Source organism: Protopterus annectens, chromosome 6.part0 (assembly GCF_019279795.1).
Source record: "Protopterus annectens isolate FY-2018-M chromosome 6.part0, PAN1.0, whole genome shotgun sequence".
NCBI lineage: Eukaryota > Metazoa > Chordata > Ceratodontiformes > Protopteridae > Protopterus > Protopterus annectens.
Window position 1 is genome coordinate 1,953,287,013 of NC_056737.1, and position 24,133 is coordinate 1,953,311,145.

The 24,133-nt window shown below is 39.6% G+C and overlaps 1 protein-coding gene across 1 annotated transcript in view; it reads right to left on the bottom strand.

Annotated features, from left to right (window-relative positions):
- The window catches only part of ITGA4 (integrin subunit alpha 4), a 1,222,769-nt gene that overhangs the window by 618,373 nt on the left and 580,263 nt on the right, over positions 1-24,133 (bottom strand). Inside the window, exon 10 of the mRNA XM_044075262.1 lies at positions 8,861-8,969. Within this exon, the coding sequence (XP_043931197.1) occupies positions 8,861-8,969 (109 nt within the window). The remainder of the gene's footprint in view (positions 1-8,860; positions 8,970-24,133) is intronic.

Genomic DNA, 24,133 nt, shown 5'->3' on the forward strand with positions numbered 1-24,133 from the left:
TGAGCATGTGCAGGAAAGCAGAAGAAAAATCTGGTGAACAAGATTTGGGCAGACAGGAAGAAGGCAAGAGGAAATATGGCCATCCAGCCAAGAAATTGATGGACTGTTTGAGGGGAAAGACCTGATACAGTCAGGTATGACTGTAGAAGAAGACAGGAGTGTGACAGTGAATCAAAAGAGATGGAGACAGTTGATGTGACACAATGACCTCGTGGAAAAATGGGAGACCAGGGGGCTGTTGATGCTGATGATGGTCAACATGAGACTACTGACAGTGGAGGTATATATGGCTATGCACACTACGAACTCGTGTTTATAAAGGTTAAACAGAATGACCTTGATACTGCAGTAATATTGCAAGATGCAGTGTATTAAGTCACAGAGGCAGAGAGGATTATGCTGTGTTGCTATTGCATGAATCTGTAGGAAACAGATGTAGAGAAATTAAAAGTGAAGGGACTGAGGATAAAGGAAAGTGCCATGAAAGAAAAGCACTTGATCAGAATGTTTATCAACAGACTTAAAATACAGAGGAGTGGACAGTGAAAAATGTAAACAACAAGAGAAAGAGTAAGAGTGAAACAATGCTAGACGTCTAAGTGTAGTGGTTGTGGGAGTGGGCAGTAGAATTTTATGGCACTGAAATGATGCTTTTCTGTAGATGATTACAAAGAGAAAGCTATCAAGAGACACACTTGCATGTAGGGTGAGGAGGTAGGAAAACAGAGATGAAAAAGCAGCTGAGAGACACGGAAGGTGGGCACTGACTCATATTAAGCATTACAAATTACGCATGCAGCCAAAATCTCTTAAACTGCAAAATAAACAAAATATCTTTTTGTAAGTTTTATTCCCTCTACAATGTTTTCTACTAATCATACTTCAACAAAATGAGTTTTCAGTCAAATAAGTTTTCAAACACTTAGTTTCAGTGTTTTGAGATTCAACCAAATGATAATTTTATCACATGTTCCAAAACTCTCTTTTACAGCTGATCTCAATTTAATATGTTTCAGATAACAGATTTTATAATGTCTGTTTGTATGATTTGTAAGCAGTTTGTCTGAACATTAAAAAAAGTAGCATCGGCCATTAGTAAATGGTGGGGTGGTTGGAGGTGGGGGTTCTGTCCTATGTCTCCCAACCCTCATCTTGCATGACGTTTTGACTGATGAAAATGTGATATTCTGAAGCCAACCAAATAAAGTTTTAAAAAAAGGAAATATTTTGTATTTTGTTTTATTCAGTGGTTAAACCTTTAAAAGTTGTTTCAGTGATGGGGGACTGATGCTTGGGCAGAAGCTTTGTTTCTGGCAGAGCTCTCACAATTGAATTCAGAAGGTTTCTCAGTACAGAATCAAAAAACTCTGTTTACCCATATAATAACATTGCAGTGATGTCCAAGTAATGGATTGTATGGTAATCCAGGAAGTGAAATGCACACAAAATGCCCTTTCAGTTATTCAAGTTATTTAATACGAAGTTTCCAAATGCTGATTTGCTGCAAACAGCACAGAACATAAAACATTTTAGTTACACAACTTATTAGCAGATCATGATAAATAGACACTACTTCTCTGAACCAAGAATATATTACATTTGTGCTATCACATTGTGTGCTTGTATGCAACATAGATGGCACATCTTATATCAGACATCCAGTGTTTTAGTGTAACACTACCAGTATCAAAGTCAGGGGACCAAGCTCGTTGACAAATACGACAGTTAGGTGGTACAGTTTACAGCATGCTCCCCATCCACAAGTGCAGATATAAAATACCTGATGCCAGCCATTATCACAGAATTATAAGCTGTCTTTCTCTTACTGAAAAGGGCAGAAAAGACTCATGGACATTATATGAAGGAAGGTGACACTACATTGCAGTCAAAGACAGGTCACAGCTGTAGCTAATCAGTTAATGGATACCACATGTACATAACTAAATGATTTCTGTCACTTAGGATTTTGTTGTAGGTGTTCTTAGGATTTGGTTCCTTCCTGGTATTATGCGAGCTTCAGGTGGTCTGTCCATATTCCTACATGCTTTTTCTGATGCTGCATTTTTTTGATAACAATGGGCTGTGTGGTTCTGGATTAGAAAGTTAATAAATGGAGTGCTAGAATGAATGGGACAAATGCTCTTGTTGATAATGCCTAATTCTAAATGAATGGGTAATGAGCCTAGCAATGTAGTTTTGTCTTCTTATGGAAATTATATAAAAACTATCTCTGCTATCAGGACTAAAAGCTGATGGAGTGAGGTTGGGCAACATTCTACTGTAACACTGAAGGAAAGCCAATTAATCTAAAAGGAGTATGAATATCATCATATGACTGACATTTCTTCTTTGTTTTCTTTCTTTTATCATACTGGGAGCAGGCAGTCAGTGCAACGGTATCCCATTCAAAACTGCAGTGGGTATATAAGTAGGACAGACCAACCCAAAACACTGTTTTACCCAGAGGTGCTGGAAGCTGTTGAAGGCCTGGGTGGGGCAGAGGGTGAGAGGACCATTTAGGGATCTAAAAAGGGCAATTTTTTTAAAACTATTTACAGGTTCACTTGGGGGACAGTAGAGCCAGTTTGGACAGGGTATCTGGGAACTTCTCCTACTCTTTTTTTGATAGGTACCATGGGATCTTTTACTTCTACATGAGCTACCACCAACGCAAGCTGATGGGACCTTGGTGTAATAGCTCATCCAAATGACAGCCCATGCAGGGGTTCAGCACCCTCCTGATGCTGTACTGCATTGTCAGCAATCCATTTAGCTCTGTGTGTGTGTGTGTGTGTGTGTGTGTGTGTGTGTGTGTGTGTGTGTGTGTGTGTGTATGTCAATATAATCTGAAGTATCTCTGCAAACTTTATGCCATTTACACACCCATCACATCCCACGAAAATACCTTGGCACAATTCCTCTTTCAATATATGTAAACTTTAAACTATAAGTATATTTTCTCTTACCTGTTTTAACATGTTAATTTTTGACTTTCATAATTGTATCAGTCTTATGCTATGATAATCCAAAATGTGAATGTAATGACTGTATTTATTTTTTTCTATTTGTTTTCTTACAACTCTATATTGTAGTGATGCACCTTCCTAAACTTTGCATCATCTAAGCATTATCTAAGTAGACACTGACTAAGGAAGCATTATGTATGTCTCAAGTAAATAACTATGTAGGTAAGCATGCAGCTTTTCTCCCTGCACCTTTGTGAAAAAGGGTCTACACCAGTCAAACTTTAATGGTAAACAAAGAAAAATAATTAAATAATGTGCCCTGTGTTGTATTAAATTTACTTCTGAACTAAAAATGTCAGAAGCACGTGTAGCTATATATTTCCAGTTTGGACCCCAAACTTCTTTACTGACACCCTTTCCAAATGCCAGCCCTATACAGTAAGCAAACAATAATGTTCTCCAGGGTGGGTGTTACAAGGAAATAACAGACCTTTCGTGGGTGCTTGGAAGCCTGAAGCTGCAGAAACAGATGGATGGAGATGCAAAAAAGCAGTTTTTCACTGACATATAGAAACAATGCACATACATACACATGCTCACAGACGGATAAAAGTAAAAAAGCGTACCCTTTTTATTCTATTTCATCACCCGTGTCAAAACTATAAACTCACCCTTTAAAAGGCAGTCAGAAATCTTTCTAATTTTCATGCTAAATCCTTCATTAGCAGTCTAAATCAAGCCAACTGCATAGAGCTCAATAGCCTACAACTAAATGATGTTATTGACCACTTCAATAACATGTTTCTGGATATCCTGAACCAATCCAGGTCTTTGGCTAACCAGAAAAACAAAAATGATTTAAAGATAAAGCATGGAAAAAGTTGCTACATACCAAAACTCAAACATCACTACAACAATATAAATATTTAACGAACCATACCAAGAAATGGATTCAGCATGACTAGAAATCCTGTTACAGCTACCTGCAAAATTCTCCCCACTCTAGACCCAGAACATTTTGGACCTCTATAAATAAACTGTTAAAACTTGGGAAAACATCCCAACCTTCCTTGTCTACATCTAATACTTCCTTAAGTGTTGAGACACAGTTTAACTGGTAGTTTATTAAATCCATTACCTCTACAATTAATAAGCAAAGTCTCTAGTAATGTTCAGGCTCTATTACAAATTACCATCTCTCACAAAATGACCTCCTTTTCCTCAGTATCTACCTCACAAATAAAAACGCTTTTATTCAAGCTCAAACCAACAGCTTTAGCACCAGACCAAGCACCTGTTGAATATATGCTGCCATTGCCCTAACCTATATAGTTCCTGTACTTATCAATTGCTCAGTCCAAGAAAAATATGTCCCTATACTCTGGAAGAAATCCTATATTATATCTTTACCTAAAGAAGGACAATCTATTGACCTAACAAACTATAGAGCAATAGCAATGCTACATTTATTTTCAAAAGTTATTGAAAAATGTGTTCATATTCAACTACTCAACTATGTCACTCAGTGAGGCTTTAGACCCAGCCATAGCACATCTATTGCCCTGTTGAATTTAACTGGCATGGTTAATAGGTACAGGAAGTTTAGCTATCTAACTTCTGTGACACACCTTTATTTATTCAAACCTTTTGACACTGTCAACTGCGAAATTCTCCTAACCAAACATTTTTCCCTAAAACTGGCAGAGCTCACTATACTGGTTTCACTGTTATCTATCAAATAGGGCACAGGCTGTCAAAGAGCAAAATGACTTTTCCTCCCTCCTCTATGTGTCTGCCAGTATTCTCCACGGATCTATACTTGCCCCCTTACTGCTAAACTTATAAATCAAAGACCCACATACAGCAGCCATCAAAATACAATATGTTCATCATCAACTCTAATCTTTTTCAGCTAAGACCATACACTAACCCCAAGAACTCATCCAACAATCCTTTTCCTCCACTGAATCCTGGTTGGATGACCCTGAACTCATTTTAAACCCCAAAAGGACCAAATTGTTGTTATATTACTCCAAACAACTGTTTACTTATAAACACCTTTTCAATATATACTGGATGTGACCATAGAAATGAAATTTGAGATTCACCTGCAACCGAAAAAAAAACACCAGAAGCTAGGCTCTATCCATGGAGTTACCCCTTATCTCATCAAAATAGCCAGAAATAAAAAGCACTGAAACGGCCTACCTCCTGCCAAACTTCTATATGCCTCTCCCATATTAACCAATCTAAACTCATCACTTACATACAAAGTGGAGCAATTCTGTAACAAAGTGGCAACATTTGGAACTAACCAACAATATAAATCACAGCATTGCCTTTCAATGAAACAGTTAAAATGACTCACACTAATTAATACACTTACCTATTCCACTGTAAAACCACAAAGAATTGTATAAAACAAAACCAAAAGGATTGTTGTGGAAGGAACCAAAGTGCTTAGCAAAATTACGTTGTGACTTTGAATGCGTTTCTGTTTCCTACCACAACGGTCCTTTTGTTTTTGTTTTACACTTACCTATTCCCAACTATTAATGTCCTACAAATGTTTTTATTACCCTAAAAAAATACCTAACTCTAAATAGTATAATTCACCCCTATTCTCCTAATAGAGCTCTACAATCCTCAAACAAAACTATGTAAACTTAATAATTCTGCTGGCAAATTGTGTAGTAAGTAAATGAAATGCCATCCAAGACTCTCCAAGACCATAAAAAGAATTTAAATTTCAACTAAAAATAACATCTGATGGATAAAAAGGATTATTTGGACCTCTCTATATGCCCTGAGTAAAAATTACCCACATCAGTCTGTGCACTATATTATAGCACAATTCTGCTTCCAAAGTGACCAATGGTGTACTTACAGCTTTGTTCACCTCCCATCTCACTATCTCTAAATCATTTCCTTTCATCACTTTCTTTAAATGTTTACCTTCTTTTTTCCTCATCTCATCTAAACCATTATTTTTCTTTCCTTTCATTTCTTTTCTTCTGACTACCATTACCTTTTTTCTGCCCACCCACGTTGCGTCCAGTATATATGCTTTGAATTGATTAATCTTTTGCCTTCCTTATTCTACCTTTATATGTACTGTTTGATAAACTGTCATTTACACAAGTATATATTATAATCCAGTTTGGTCTCTCTTTTATTTATTTCTGCATACGTCATACTATAATGATATAACTACTGTATTTACTCATGTTGTTATTGTAACCAGAAAATAATAATACATGTACAACTCCGGCACTGAAATTACATACATGTGTATATTACTTGTGTTAAAATGTTGTACTCTCAGAGCTTTATTTATTTGGGCTTCTACTCTAAGATGCTTTACCAGCAAACAAATGTCAACAAATACATAATTAATGAAATGCTACTGCATAAAAAAATAATTTAACAGCATCGCCTAGGAAATGCATACTTGATAATATCCATGGGGGAACCAACTTCACATTTCACATGGCAAGCAAGAACTACCTAACTGTATAAAACCAGACACTTATTCTTGTAGTGACAAATTTAGATGCCAATCACTGCAGATGTGATACTGCAGTCGCAGTGCAACATATTGCTATGTTTGGTAATGCAAATATGTGAGAATTTGTGCATGTTAATAACATATAACTAAAATTACCAAGAATGCATTTCTATACCAGCATCACAAAGGTTCCAGTAAGAGAATGCTGCCTCATTTACTCAGAGATGACTCATAATGCACTAATGTAATCCATTCAGAATTCACAATAAAATGAAAAAAGTGATATGTACAGTCTTAACAAAAGCGCACACACACACACACACACACACACACACACACACGCACACGCGCACACGCGCACACACGCACACGCGCACGCACACATGCACACGTGCACACACACACAAACACACACACACACACACGCATGCACAAATGTAGTCACAATGAAAACTTGCAACACATACCCTGTTCCCATATTAGTAATGGCATAGCTGCTTTGTGTTGACTTAAACCCAAGTATATATCAGTAACAGCAGTCACCCAAAAGACATAGTCTAATACTGCATATTCCTGTGTTTGAGGAACAGCATCTGTAGGGAAGATGTGTTCTACAGTGTGATGGTCTTTGCTTTTATATGGGCATTCATTAAAACCGTGCTGGTAAAGCACTCCTGAAACTGATGCAACTTTCTGAGTTATATTATGTGTGTACTATGTGCAGATAAGTAGGAGGAGAACATGATAATGCATATTAATTGGGCAGGACTCCACATGTGGCTGTATTCCACTAGAAGTAATGGAATCGTCAGACACATTTTTTTTCTTTTTTCTTTTAATAAAATCTAGAAATACTTTTTTTCTTTTTTCTTTAAATAAAATATCTAAACTGATGATAACATAGATTTCTGAATAAATAAACAAATAAATAAATAAATAATAGTACGATGTTTGACAAGCATGTATCTCTATTCGTGTGCGTGTGCGTGTGCATGTATGTGTACATCCACAGGCGTGGGTCAACTGACATTCTGTAACAAAGTAATGCAATGACTAGCACTGCTGTCTCTCAAAGCTTGGTATAATGTCTGCTTTCCTATATAGGGTGCCAGTCGTGTCAATTCTACATACCCTTGTTCTATCAAAGAAGAGTTTTGTCAGGGGCTTACCTTTCTCCCACATCCTAAAGACATGCCCCGTAGCTGCATTTGTAGCATGAATGTGAGTATGAATGTGAGCATGTATGCATTCCAGTGATGGATTGGCATTTTATGTAGACTTGTTTTCATGCCCAATACCTCCTGCCTGCTGAAAGAGGTTTCATCTCCTCAAGTTAATTAGAATAAAGTGGCTCAGGAAAATGAAGGAATTAATTTATTTAGACAGATATATATATATATATATATGTGTGCAAACCCCCTCCCACACACACACACACACACACACACACACATATATATATATATATATATATATATATATATATATATATATATATATATAATAAAACCAAAATGCGATAACTAACGTAAATGAAGAACTGTACTAATAAAACAAAAAACTTTTTTCTTATAAACTAAAAGAACAACTGTTTTGCCTTCCAGTGTCTTTCTTTTAGTTTATAAGAAATAAGTTTGTTGTTTGATATATATATATATATATATATATATATATATATATATATATATATATATATATATATATAAATATATATTTATGCATACATGTGTGTGTGTGTGTGTGTGTATTATATACATTTATATGTATGCATACACAGATGCACACACAAACACACACAAGCACAAACATGCATCCAAGCACACATACTCATGCACAGGCATGCATTCACACACAAACACAAGCACTCATATAAGTGTGCACACAAACATATATACACATGCACACTGAGCAACATTGGCTTTTGCATCGTAAAATTCACCACTTCAAGTTGCTTGGCTATATTTACGTTGTTTAACATTCTGTTGACTATTAGTCATGCACTGTGAAAATTAAGAAAAATTATTTTCTTCCTTTTATGACATTTACATACCAAATCAATAGTTTACTATACCAGTTGCTTACTTAATTAAATACCATGAAGACATCTGCTGAGATGAACATCACATTTTACATTACAGTAACTGCACCATATACAAACATTTTTAATTAGAACTGCTTCAAGGAACTAATGCTTTTTAGATACAAGAAGTGAATGGCTATTACCTTTAAAAGCAGTTATAATTGCTAAGTAACATCTTTTTGATTGCAGGATACAAAAATGTCTTTTTGCTGTTGTAAAACCAATACATTACTTATGCAAGGCTAGTTTTATTACTGTTAAACCAACGTTCTGTCACCTCTTTGTGTTGATATTTTTCTTGCATACCTTCAAAGCCGTCGTTATCAATATCTCCAAGGTTGCTTATGGTATCTCCAAACCTTGCTGCATACATGTCACTTCCGGACAACTCTATGAAAGACTCATTCATTTTAGCCTTAAGAGAACAGATGAGAAAGTAAGCCGTCTGTACTAATATTTGTTTCAAAAATGAAACTGAAAAAGAGATATTTTATATCCATAAAATTATTTTATACATTATAATAAATTATAAAACTGACTGAAACTTTTTACTAACTACTTTCTACAAACTATCATAGAATACAAATTGCTAAATGGATTAAGCATGGAAGCCATGTGCAACAGCTCTACAAACCACTGTGGAGATACACACCCATGTAATCATGCAGTTCTTGGTTTTGCGATCTGCATTTTGGTTTTCTGGTCACTCTCTTTTGTCTGAAGTAAAAAGTAGCATCAGACTGAAAGCTTGCATTTCTGCAGGCTTGAAGAAGTCAGCTGTTCACATAGTGCAACTATGTAGTTTAAAAAGTGAGATAAATGCCACAAATGCCACGTGAATATGCTTTTCAGTGATGCTATTCACACCCAGATAAAACAAAGCGTACCGATGCTTAAATGTTTAAAGCAAACATTTTGGCTCCTCATTAGAAGATGCACCGTAGTTTAACTGACAGACAAAAGTAGGAAATCAACTTACAATTATGAAACAAGCATAGAGTTAATAATTTCAGAACATAAATAAAACATAAGTATTTTAATGTTAGAGAGGAAACTCCACTAATAGCAAACTGGTTGTAGGAACTGAGATAGGAAGAGAGGTGGAGGCATTGTGAAAAAAAATAAGTTCTTCACAAACAATAATGCTCATATACAAACAGGTAGACTAACACTTGTTTTGGAACAAGACCCCAAAATGGTCAACAGGCTTAGCTGTGTCATGGAGTATTGGTATATATTCATTAAACATATATATATATATATATATATATATATATATATATATATATATATATATATATATATATATATATACCTTGCATAAGACATATGCCCAATACTACTGAATGTTCTCTTTCACAAAACAAACTTCACCTTACTGAACAACAAAATATAACACAATTTGAATTGGTTTATACTGAAATAGCGCATAAACTCCACATAAATAAGCAAATAAACTTGTTATTTAAGAAATCATCAGAAAGAAATTTAGCTCCAAACTAAAAAATGCTCCCTTGCCCTCTTCATGGCCAGCATCAAGTGATAGGTTGCTTGAACAGCAGAAAACAACAATATGTTTATTATGGTAGGCTAACCAATGTATTCAGCCTGTAGAAGCCCTTTGCAATGCTATTTAGTTGTCTCAAGGAAAGCGTTCATGTTATAACAGCCATAGCAGCATGCATTTGCAGGGTAGTGCAGTGCTTACCATCATATTGTAAATATTCTCCAAAGTGTTCAAGAGTTAACATTATCATGCTAATTATAGAGGAGTAAAAACCACTTTATGTAAAGGATAAATACGGAAACCAGATAAAACAATAGTAGGGATCTTAGGAATAAACTGCTGCCAAATCTGAGCTGTTGAAAAATAAATGGCCAACACTATCCAGATAACTACAGAACCTGCTGCTATGGCAGTCTTCAAGATGCATAATAACTTTTAGAGTGTAAGCAATTACTCTTAGTAAAAATGTTCTTAATCAAGTTATGCAACTTCCAAATAGCTGCTGGAAAACCTCTGCTCATAATAGTGACGTGGTATGTTTCATCAACATTTCCTTTTTCTGTGAGTTCTTATGAGTGCTTATGACGGCTAATGTTAAAACTGAAATATTGCATCTAAAACTATGTTTTCTAAAGGTATACTGTGCAACAGTTGCCTGTTTTTAATATCTTGGTTTGCATTCAGTAATTATGATAAGAAATGTATTATTGTGACTAGCTCAGTTTTGAGTAAGCTAATTATTTGCATTGACTTTCATTATTTATACTCCTTTCTTATGTCTAGTGGTGTTTACTGTTTCATTTCCTCCACGGCTGAGCTAGTTGTTAATGCTGTGGTTAGTTACCTGACTTTGCTTTGTGTAGCTGATGATACATGTAACAAACTCAATGTCATATTTACTGTCACGAATCAATACTATCTCACTTTCTACACATCAGGTAAAATTTTAGTGTTTATGTATCCTGTATTATTTGCATTTACGTGCTCTGTAATATCCCTGCATCTATCTGCTTGCATTGCATGATTCAGCATATGTGTGTATGTACTTAGTATTAAATGATGCATGTGGATAATTTTATACAGGTTGTAGCTTTAATTAAAGCATGGATGGGACGTGTCTTTGGACCAATCTCTTATCAATAAACAAACAAACAAACAAATACATGAATAAATAAATATACAGATGTGTGCTATGGGTAGTCATTGCAGAGAGTCTGTCTGTCTGTGTCTTTTGGCTTTTCCCGGTTAGGGGTCGCCACAGCGGAACTCCGGTCCGCTAATGATTGGTAGTTGATTTTTACGTACCGAGTTACTAGCTCTGACGCACAACCATCAACGAAGGTATGCCCATTCACGCATGTCTCCACGCAGAAGACGCTCTAGCTGAGTATTGAATCGGACAGCGACTTACTGTGAGGCGACAACGCTACCGCACCACCACCACCGCGTTAGTCATTGCAGAGAGTAAAATTCAAAAAACATTTATAAAAGCTATGATGTTTTACAAGTCAAGGCCTCATATTAGCATATTTAAGAAGACTCTTCTCACTTATGAAATAAGGTGGGCAGTACTTCCTTAGCTTTTTATATGTTCTTATCATACTGGTTCAGTGAATGCAATGCTGTCTTATTTTGCACAGTTGATTTCCATTTGTTTTGTTTTGTTTTGGGATGATAGACCTAGACCCACTAATTACCCATAAATTACAGAGAGGGCAAGAAAGTATTGTCAAATGTCTTAATGTACTGATATACATTTAGTTAGTTATTTACATATTTATTTGGTTTTTAACTTAGTCGGTAGGCTGGTTTTCTCTCCTTACATGCTTGAGCATCAGTAGCTAGCAGAAAAAAGATGAGTGACATAATGCCAAATGCTGTTTCCCACAGGGATTCATTGCTAGTGTGGTTTCAAAGTCCGTGTCAGCAATAATTAACTTTTTAGGAAGATTTCTCCCTTTTTTGAATTGGTGTGACCATGGTGTTGGCATATATAATACGTTCAAGGGTGTGGGGGCTTGCACCTCTGCAAAAAACACTTAAAATGAAGTTTTTCTACCTTCTGATTTTTCTGGCATTTTCTTTTTTTGCCCTTTGGCCCATACGCTTGAAGAAAATAATTGCTTCATAGTATAACTGAGCTCGCCAAAGGCTGTCTCTAGCCATAACCCAGGCACATAACATTACACTAAAAGTAAACATAAGTAATAGAAAAATGTTGTCACTGGCGTAAAATTTTGCATACTTTATAAAAAACATCAAGTCTTTAGTAAATATACTGATTAGATATTTTCATTAAAATGAGCTATATAGAGTAATTCAAAGGCATAATTACAACAAAGCTGAAGCCACTCTAATGGAGGTAACAAACACTAAACTTTTGATAAAAAACTCCGAAGAGCAACACTCCAAAAAATAAAACTATACTAACTGAAAGCAAGTAATAAACAAAACATATTATGCTTTGTGCCTTGCCATCCATTTCTTTATGCCACCCCAGAATGTCCTTTTCATAGTCTCTCCCTGCACTGTTGCACTCACACTTTCACATCTCTTCCTTAATGAACACCACACATCCCATTCTCATCTTTGTCCTTGCAGTAACAAACCCCAGATTTTATGACCCTTCCTGGTCCATCTTCATAGCATGCGAGTTATATTACTACAAGATTAATATTTGTTATTGCTGCCTTGAACTGTAGGTGCCTCACCTCATCTTCTCCCCACCTCCCTAGTGGTAAATCACCTCATCTTCTCCCCACCTCCATAGTGGTAAAAAGAGTAAGAGACTTGATAGCCCCTTTATGTCTCTACTGATACTTTTTCTAAGAACCTTTCATTGTTGAACATTTTGTTAAGATTTTTTCTGTCAGCTATGGATGGCAAAATAAGTTAGTCTTAAACAAAACACTGGAGAACCACCGCCATAGCTTACACTAGTAATTTTTATTACAAGCACTTAGCGCCTTCATTCTACATAAAATAACTTCTTGAGTGTCACAAACAATTACACCACACCTCATTTAAAGCTGTGCCCACCAATCAGAACAACAGCTCATGCATAATTAATTTTGTATTTATCCAGATTTTAAATATTGCTCTTATTAACTTAGAAAGTTGCTAGAATAACAGGATTTAAGTAAGCATGCACTTCCTGAAAAATTCAAAACTTGAAGCTTCAATGTCTGTCATTATTTACTGACATACATTTGCAATGGTTTGCCAGGAAACCACAAATTTTATGGGGAACAAACTAAACTATGAGTGAAAATCTGGACATTTTGCAAAATCCCAGACAATTGATTGGTATGCTAGTCTTTCTTTTGCAGTCTTCTGTCAGAAATATTTTATTTGTCTCTTTCAGTCCATTGATTATACCAGTTAATAGTTCATCATTGCTTTCACTTGCTTTAAGTGGTAATAATGTACCATTTTGTCTTTCTCTTGCTCAAGTACTTACTAGGAAGGTCTTTTTTTCAGGAGTAAGGCCAGGAATTTTAAAAATCTGTACCATTTTCCAGAATATAGCTTTTAAAACCCAGGCTTTGCTACCACATTTAACAGTTTGACAAGCCACGCAATAAACACATTCAAGCAGGTGTTCTCATAAAAAAGATCATTTGTCAAAAACCTCTTAGGTCCATAGGTTCATGGTAAGTACTAAGCTAGATGCCCTAGAGGGCCATTTTAAACTTATCTAGTTTCCTTTTTTTGTGTTCAAAGTAATCTATCCCATTTGGTTATGGATTAGCCTTACCCATACCATGGTCAATAAATAGAAGTTATGTCCTTACCATAACGTTCCATGTGGAGTGTTCATCTCATCTTTGTTCTTACACATGGGTTCGGAGCCGATCCTCGGCTCCGTGCCGGCCTCTTGCAAGCTCTGCATCGAGAAGAAGCTCGAGACAATCTAATACCCACAATCCCCCTCTGCCTTTACCTCAGATCTAGTTTGCAAGCAAACCAATCTACATAAAAGCACATTCATGCTTACACACATAAACATATCTAAACAGACACATATAAACATATATGTGTATACCAACTATGTACACAGAATAATAACAGTAGCAAAAAATGCTTCTGGCCAGGCATCAAAGAACGTTCTTCCTAAGGGTGGGAGGGTGGGACTGTAAGAACAAAGGCGAGATGAACACTCCACATGGAACGTTATGGTAAGGACATAACTTCTATATGTGATAGTGTTCAATCTCGCCGTTTGTTCTTACACATGGGTAGCGTCCCTAGCTCCTTGATCCCGAGGAACTCACGGGAGTACGTTCTTGAGCACAGTGGAACCAAAGGTTGCCCTGTCCCTAGAAACCTTGTCTACTTTATAATGAGAAATAAATGTATGTGGCTTAGACCAGGTAGCAGCCGCACAAATAGCATCCAGAGGTAGGCGAGCTGCATGAGCCAAAGACGTAGATATCGACCTTGTGGAATATCCTTTGGGTTTGTGTAAAAGGGGTTGATTTGCAGAATCGTAGACATAGATTATACAATCCGTTAACCATTTAGAAAGAGTTCTTTTGGTAACTGCAAGTCCTTTCCTGCTATCAGCAAAAGCCACAAAGAGTTGATCTGTTTTCCTGTGATCTTTTGTTCTATCCAAATAAAACCTTAGCTGTCTGTGAACATCCAATTTGTGTAACATATACTCCATTTTGTTGGAGTGGTTTTGAAGAAAGTGGGTAATTCAATGGACTGATTAATATTGTTAATGGAACACACTTTAGGGAGGAAGGATGAATTGGTTCAAGAGAAACTCTGTCAGAGTGAAAGATCAAATAAGGGTGCTTGATGGAGAGAGCCTGAAGTTCAGACACTCGTCTAGCAGAAGTAATGGCTACCAGAAAGAGAGTTTTCCAGGACAAAAATTTTAATGGGCAAGAAGAGGCAGGTTCAAAAGGGGCAACATTAATTTAGATAGCAACAAGTTTAGACTCCAAGGTGACGTGGGAGATCTGACCGGTGGTCTAATATGAAAAACTCCTTTTAAAAAGGCTTTACAAAGTCTGTGAGCCATAATAGGAGCTCCACATTCTTCCACATGGAAATTCAAAATGGCAGCCAATTGAACTCTTAGAGTAGCAGGAGAAGCACCCTGATGAAATAAGTCTGTTAAGAACTCTAATATCTTATTCAAAGGAGCTATAAAGGGATCCACATGGTGTGTATTCGCCCAGAATACAAACCGTTTCCATTTGCTAGTATATGTCTTTGTAGTGGAAGCTTTATGCGAAGCCACTAATATATCCTGGACTGCTGGTGACAAAAGATCAGACCTGGCTAAGTTGGGAATTGGAGCAGCCAAGCTGCTAGATGGAGTGACAGGAGCATGGGATGGGGAACCCCTGACGAGTGAGTCAATAGATCTGGCTCTGGGTCCAGAATCCAGGGTCCCCGAATGCAGTGTATTTTTAGAAAGGGAAACCAAATTTGACGAGGCCAGAATGGAGCAATGAGGATTATCGTCCTGTGTAGGTTCCTGGCTTTCTGGAGAAACTTCGATATCAGAGGAAATGGGGGAAATGCATATAGGAGTCCCGGGGGCCAATCGTAAACCAGTGCGTCCCTGGGGACTTCCCCTGGAGGGGGTAATAGGGCAAAGTAGCTCCTGCATTTGGCATTCATTGGAGACGCAAACAGGTCACAGGAAGGCTGGCCCCACGTGCGAAAAATCCTTTTCGCCACTGACTGTTTTAGAGACCACTCGTGCGGTAACAAAATTGCTCTGCTCAGCCTGTCGGCTATGACGTTGGATGACCCCGGGATGTGCGTTGCTCTTAGAACGCGACCGGTGGACTCCGCCCACTGCCAAATTCTCATGGCCTCTCTGCATAGTTGATAGGACTTGGTTCCCCCTTGTTTGTTTATGTACCAGACTACCGACATGTTGTCCGTCTGAACTGCAATAGTCCCTAGAGGAAGAAGGGGAGCAAAGTGTTGCAACGCTAGAAACACTGCCCTCAACTCTAGAACATTGATGTGCAGATTGTACTCCAAATTGGTCCTTTCGCCTTGGACTGTCTGTCCCTGAAAGATGCCCCCCCACCCTATCAGGGAAGCGTCCGTGGTCATCGTAACTGTGGGCGTGGGTAGCACAAACGGCCTCCCCTGGGAAAGGTTGCACGTTTGAAGCCACCAGTTTAGATCTGTTTTGCAAGTCTTTGTTATAAGAATCTCGTGTGTTAGAGGTAGTTGTTGAAATGACCATTGAGCAAACAGTAGCCATTGTAGGACTCTCATGTGCAGCCTTCCCAGGGGAATTGCAATAAGGGAGGCTGACATGAGGCCCAACACCTTCAGTACCAGTTTTGCAGGAGATTTCCTTGACAAGAGTAGAAGACGTATGTGAGTCTGCAGTGATAATATCCTTTCTGGGGGAAGCCTCAGAATTAATTGGCATGTGTTTAACTCTGCTCCTATGAACAAGAAATTTTGTGATGGCTGAAGTAAGGATTTTCCGAAATTTACGGAGATCCCTAGGTGAACACACAGTTGAAGAACATAGTCTCTGGCCTGCAGTAGTTGACGCCGGGTGGTGGCCAAAAGGAGCCAGTCGTCCAGATACGGAAACACCTGGAATCCCTGACGTCTCAAGTGAGACGCTACCACTGCCATACATTTGGTGAAGACCCTGGGGGCTGAGGTCAGACCAAAGGGCAGGGCTCGAAATTGAAAGTGACTGGCTCCCAGCCGGAAGCGCAAATGATCTCTGGATGCCCTGGCCATTTTGATGTGGTAGTATGCATCCTCTAGATCTATTGAGCACATCCACTCGTCCTTCTGTAAGAATGGAAGGATCGATTGAAGCGTGACCATTCGGAACTTTTCTTTCTTGATGAAAGTATTGAGGTAGCTTAGGTCTAGAATGGGCCTCCAGTCCCCTGTTTTCTTTGGAACTAAAAAGAACCTTGAGTAAGTCCCGAATCCTTGCTGGTCCGCTGGGACTGGCTGGATGACTCTTTTCTAGCAGCTTTGAAATTTCTAAAGCTGCTGGCTCTCGCAGATGGGGCGGTACATCTGGGAGTCTTTTCTTTGGAATGGGATAGGATAGGAAGGGTATGGAGTAACCTCTGGTAACTACGCTTTTTACCCACTTGTCTGTAGTTATATCTTGCCAGGCCTGAGGGTATAAAGGTAAGCGACCCCCGACTGCCTCCAGAGCAGGACAGTCGGGCCTCCTCTCAGGAGTGCTGGAAAGGTTTACCAGGGAGTGTTTCCCTGTCACCTTGATGTTGCGGACCCCTCTGCCGCCAGGGCGGCGTCTTCCACCTCTGCCCCCTCCTCTGCCTCTAGAGGGGGCATCACCCTGTGTGCCTGAGAAAGACCCTTGGGGTTTTCGAAACCACATTTTCCACCGCGTTGCCCTTTGGGGTACGGTCTGGTTGGGGTGGAAAAACGGACTCCGACAGCAGACAGAGTCTTTCCCTCTTGTTCACACCGGGTAAGGGTCTCCTTTACCTTGGGGCCAAAAAGAGTGGCACCGTCAAATGGGGCATTTGTAAAGGAAGACTTGAAGGCTTCCGCAAAGGAGCATAGGCGCATCCAGGATTGTCTACGAAGAGCAATCGCTGAAGCTGCTGCCCTACTCGAACCTTCGGCTGCGTAAGAAATCAGCCTCATGGACGAGTTAACAATCGATGTTAGGGTATTAAGTTGCGCTGTCACTTTCTCTGAGACAGCTGCATCTGTAGTACCCTGGAGGGTATCTCCCAACTCTTTGACTAGATCCCTCTGCAGACGTGTAAAATGGGTCAAATAGTTCAGGGACCACATGGAAAAAGCCGCTGAACTAAAAATGCGCTTCCCATATCTATCCATCGTCCTAGAGTCTTTATTAGGCGGATGGACAGACGAAGAAGACTCCGACATCTCCTTTTTCGTGGCTGCAGCCACCACCATAGCGTCTACTGGAACTCCTTTTGTAAGGTAGGACTTATCCTGAGGTGCTGTGATGTACTTGTTTGGTTTTCTTGGAACAGGTTCCACTGTGTCAGGAGTCTCCCACGCCCTTCGAGCAATAAGTTCCATTAGTTCGTCGAAGGGCGGAGTGACCCAGGAGGAGGAAGGGCGAGCACCAAATGCCTTCAGCAGAACTGACTCATCCTCAGAAGGGGAAGGGACTGCCAGTCACCTCTCTGTTTCAGGATCTCCAAAATGTCTGAAAAAGAGACATCTTCTGAAGGTGACTTAGGGGACCCCTCTGACTCATCTAAGTCCGTATCAGATGTCAAGGATTCCTGTGGAGAATCCAAGTGTCTCCTCTTACACAGTCTCTTCCTAGGGACTTCCTCGTGGGGAGCATCCGAAGAAGCCTCGGAGGAAGAGGGGGCACCCTCCAGGGGTGGCTGAGGCACTGGTGCCCGACGCTTGGATGTGGCCGTGGGTGCAGATGAAGACAAAGGCCCTTTATGGGGAGGAGAAGCTGCTTCCACTGATGTGGTTATCTGGGTAGACAACACCTTCCTCATCAGGTTGAACGCTCCCGGGTCCCGCATCGAAGAGTCCCCCGGTTCCGAAGAAATGGGAAGAATCCCCGACACGGGCACCGAAGGCATCGACCCTGAGGACGGAGCCGAATCGATCCGTGCCGAGGCCCCGAGAGGGAGAGTCGGAACCGACACGTCGGTTCGACTCTCGGCCCCGGAACCAAGAACAGACCGTCGGCTCCGAGACTCCGGTACCGGGTCCGACGGAGTCGAGGTGAGGGAACAGACCGAGAAAAGACGGTTCTGGACCCGAGGGCTCCACAATCAGCAGATCAGCCTCTTCCGGCTCCAAAGACTGAATCGGTCTCGGAGGAGGAATGGATGGAGATACAGGAAGGCCTTCAAGTTTCGACACCAACTGGGTGGAAACCGAAATAAGTTTAGCGAGGGCGAATGCTCCAACAACTTCTGCACCACGCGATCCACATCGATATCCGAAAGTTTGGAGGAAGAACGGGTCGAAGGAACCGAAGACGGAGCCGACCTCAATATGGCCGAAGGAGGGAGCTCCATCACCGGTTCCAAGACTCGAGGCTCAGGAATCGACACCAGTTGAACACTCGGCCCCGAAGTCTGTGGAACCGGTGATCTAACCTTTGAAGAAGAGCTCGGAGCCGATGACTTAGGCTCCGGCGTCTTCGATTCCTTAGAGGACTTCGATGCCTGGTCAGAAGCATCCAAAGCCTCTTGGAAAGCCGGTTTCAGTAGACCTCTGTCCATCAGTTTCCTGCGCCTATCTGTCATGACCCTCCCACTAAAAGAGTGACAGATGGAGCAATCCTCTTGTAAGTGGAGAGGGCCAAGGCAGTAGACGCAGGAACTGTGGTTGTCAGTGACCGACATTTTTTGGCCACACTGACAACGTTTGAAACCAGACTTTGCTTTCTCCGACATAGTAGAACAATATATAACTACAGAAAAACACAGTCAATCCGAGAAAAAAGTCACAATCAGGTAAATGTCAAATCCGGTTAAATTGTCTCAATATGGTAGATGTGAAGGGTGTAGGCCCCGATACAAAAATACCGAAAATAAGGTTAACGGTACCAAGGAATTACGGAACCACAACACAATCACACTTGTTAATACAGATAATATCAACTAGAATAGAAATCTTAATAAAATACAACCAAAAAAGTTATATCTTAGCTTAGAAACTCTCGAGCTAGCTCCCAACGATGCATATGCAGCAGCGGCAAACTAGATCTGAGGTAAAGGCAGAGGGGGATTGTGGGTATTAGATTGTCTCGAGCTTCTTCTCGATGCAGAGCTTGCAAGAGGCCGGCACGGAGCCGAGGATCGGCTCCGAACCCATGTGTAAGAACAAACGGCGAGATTGAACACTATCACATTTACATATTACCCATAATAAGAGAAACTAGGATCATACCATACATAATTGAGGGGGTTCATTCATGAGATATAGCATTTATGAGATGGTTCTGTCTATTAGCAGTACAGGGGGCACTGCTGGGGTAAACTTACTTTTCCCAACCATAGATTCAACTTGAGGTTGAATATGGACACGGATGAGCTTTGTTTTATTTTGATGGGGAGTCTTTTCCAGAGCAGCTGTATCTTTTGTTAGATAAACCAGTCCCACCAAACCATTATGTTGATGTTTCAACAGACGTTTAGATCCATAGACTGAGTATTTCTGATGACATCTGACTTGCTGATTTGTGAAGTAAATTCAACAGTATTATGTCTGAGAATGCTTTGTATGCCAGGCACAGGTCACCTCTTAGCAGTCTGTAGGATACCAAGTATAGTGACAGGGCTTTGAGTTAGTCCATGTAGGACATGTTGTTTTAGGCTCTGTATCCTTTTATTATGGCATCTCTGGGCATTCCAGGTGTTGCAAGTGTTTGGACAGACATATGCCAAAGGGGACATTATACTCAACAACTGGCCTAATGAGAGCTAAGTAAAGGGGCACAATGATATCCCTAGATCTAGACATAATCCCTTTATTTATAAGCTGTGTAGTACAGAAGGTCTTAATAAAACACAACAAATGGCAAATACATAATCATTTTTAATTATTTTAAGTGTACACCATAGTATACATTGACTATTTTTAGCTCCGCCTTTGCTTTTCCCTCTCATTTCCCTCTTACAGTTCTGTGTTTCCTTCTCTTTTTTCCTCATCTTCTCCTGATCTACTACCTACCTCTTCAATCTGTCTGCATTGGGTACTGCTACCCATCCCATACTATATTGCTTCTTTCAAGAAACGTGCATCTCACAACCACTATATTTCATTTTCCCTGTGACTGGCTCACATCTCTGCTACCTTTACCATGTCACTTCACTTTATGCTATTTGCACTTCTACTTGACACATCCTTTATCCTTGTGTTCTTGCACTGCTGAGCAGCCCCTTAAGTTTATGTCCCTCCTCCCACGTTCTCATACTTATTGTCTTGCATCACTCCATCCCTGCCTTCACAGGTAGTTCATACATTCCAGCTACTCTCTATCTCTTGATCTTTCCTCAGTCACATGTTTGCCTCCTGCCATCCATGCCTGCCCTGTTTTCCTTATTCTTGTCTATGTCCCTTCTATTGTTCCTTCTCTGCATCTTCCTCGTTTGCTCCTATTAACTTTTTATGTCCCTTTACTGTCTGCTCTTTTGTTTCTGGCTGCCTTATCACTTTGTCCTCTCATTTCACCTTGGAATAAAAGCTTAGTTATCCACAAGTACCTTTCCAGACCCAGGGTTAGCAATGTGATCCCTTAACAATCTTTATTATCCCTTCACTGTTGAATAGCTTTGCTTCCTTCGAGGCTTCACCATTTCCCCTGCTATCACTTCTATGCCCTTAGACAGCAGTTGAACTGCTTATTTCTCTTCTCCCTCATGCTATTTGGCTTTGGTGTGGGTACGACTTCTAAAAATAATACCACACTTCCCATGGACCTACACATTGAAATTAATTACTTGGCTCTCCACAGCATGCTATATGGTCCTTTCCGCCATGCCATTTGTTTATGTATGAGCTGCTATATGTGGTTTCTCCACTCTGTTTGTAGATAGGTAGGTTACTATTAGACCAAGCTTGGCAAGTGTTTGGCATGGAACAATTCCTACCTTTAGCAAACTCTTTTCAACCTTGCTTCCTCAGCTGATGCCTCTAGTGATCAACCTTCTTTCCACTGGCAATCCCTCTGCACCTCTTAGGCTACACCTTCCTGTGCTGCATCTAGCAGATACTTCTCTATTATTCCTCATGATTACCTCTTCCCCCAGTTCTAACCTTTATTGCTCTTCTGGATAAGTGCTTCCCTTAAGGCCGCCTTTCTTCTTGTTCTCTCCCCTCCTTGTACTTTCTCCTACCTCTGCATGTGTCTCTTAGCTTTCCCTCTATCTTTGATCCTCTCTGCCTTTTCCTGCCTCTCTGTATTGTCTTTCTGTTCTTTCAATCCCTCTCCTTATGGTCTTTCACTCGTGTTACCTTTTCTTCTCTCCTTGCATCTTGTTATGCCTTGTCCATTGCTTCCTTCCAATGACCTCCTTTCTGGTGATCAGATTGTCTCCACACCTCTTCTTAGCTCTCTCCATGTCCTTTTGTCCCTTCCCTGCTCTTTCTCACTGCAAAAGTAGTCAACTTGCAGCCTTTCTCTGTTTATCAGCAAATGTTTAGTCAATTTAAAGTGAAAAAAGGGGACTTCTACTTTTCATCAGATGATGCTTAGTTAGGTCTCTTGTCTGAGTTTGTGTATATATAGAGATGGCATGACTGGGTGCAAAGCCCCCACCTTGGAGTGCAGGGGAGGCAGGCAGTCTCATGCAAAAACAATGGGTTTATACTATTTTGTACCACTGCAATTTGTTACACTTAAGATTTTTATAAGTTTCAAATTTATGCCTGTAATGCTGTGCATGCTGATTAATTAATTTAGTCCTGAAGATCAGGAAGATAAGTAACTCATTTTGCTTCCTGAGATCCTCAAAACCAGAAAAACACTTGCCTCCTGGGAGTCTTTATCTAATTTCCTCTATTGATATTGAAGACACACTTTATTAGATTTATAACATATGATAAATGTTGCAAATTACAAAAGATGTAAACTATGATTTATATTTGGTAGACAATGGGCTATATACTGATGCTAGTATCAAACATCTGCCTGCAGATGCTGATTTTGTAATGCAGACTTTGTTTGCCAAAATATACTAATGTTATGGTTAAACAAGGTGAAATCTCTTTAGCCAAATACACATCCAACATCTCAGTGAGGGAATTGTTCAAGAGCTTTCTAATGGTATATGACAAGAGGGGATAGCATGCTACAGTTTGTTTGACACTGTAGAACTTATGCAAATTACACGTAATCATTTCAACAGTATTTCACAACAATATAAATCAACAAAACTATTTTCTCTGGATGCCAAGTGTTATCAGTAGCAATGTTGTGTGCCATAACATTTTGCATAAGATGATAATATTCATTCCTACGTCACACGGCTATTATGAAACAAATGCACTTAAATTAATTTTAACTTCTTTACAAAAAAGCATTTATATCTCAGACTGTATTCACATTGCCTACCATGTTTTAATGTAATTTTTAGTATCACTCATTGCTTGAATACAGCACCCTGAACATGAGAGTACCAATCAAGGTGAGCATGGAAATGTCCTATTTTATCATAATTTTCTGTAAACATTCCTTAGTACCTCCAGTTCTGCATATCCTATGCTGACCATTTCACTGTCATGTTTAGTGAATCATGTCAGCTTGTAAATGCCACCTTGCTGCCTTAGTTTTATGCATGTACTGTTCCCAGAACTTCACAAATTATGACTTTGTAAACCATGATGAGGATAATAATTTCAGGAGTACAGGGAAGTCGCTGTGGTGCAGTAGTAGCGTTGTTGCCTCACAGCAAGAGGTTCTCCTGTTGGATTCTCAGCTGGAGCGCCTTCTGTGTAGAGTCTGCATGTCCTCCCCATGGTCGAGTGGCATTCAAAAGACATGCATAGAATGGGCGTGCCTTCGTTGAAGGTTTGGCATTGAGCTGGCACCATAAAAATCTACTGCCAATCATTAGCGGACCGGAGTTCCGCTGTGGCGACCCCTAACCGGGAAAAGCCAAAAGAAGAACAGGAAAGTCTCTTCTAAACACAAATGTACTCTTACAGGATACATAGGAACTCTTGCTTTCCTGATGAGAATACTCATGTAGGAAGCAATGAGTTAAGGAAGATGTGATGTTTCATAGCAAACCTGAAATAGGGTGGTTGCTCCTATTATGTCAACCAGGTCTATCCTTCCTTTATCATTTTATTCATATTAAACTAGCTGTGCAGATACCAGCTATCAATTATATAAAATAATGAACTGACCTAGGCAAAGATTGATATGAGGGGGAAAAAAGATCATCTAATTGGTTTATTAGCTATACCTTTTGTTTTACTGCTGGACAGTGACTCTGTTACCATTTTTGGGATTCCAATGTTATTTCAAATGACTGAATTTTTTGGTAGATAAACCCAGTCTTTAAAAAAAAGTTCTTTTATGTCTAGATGTACCTGGATTTCAAAATGGATTACACTCTGTGAAT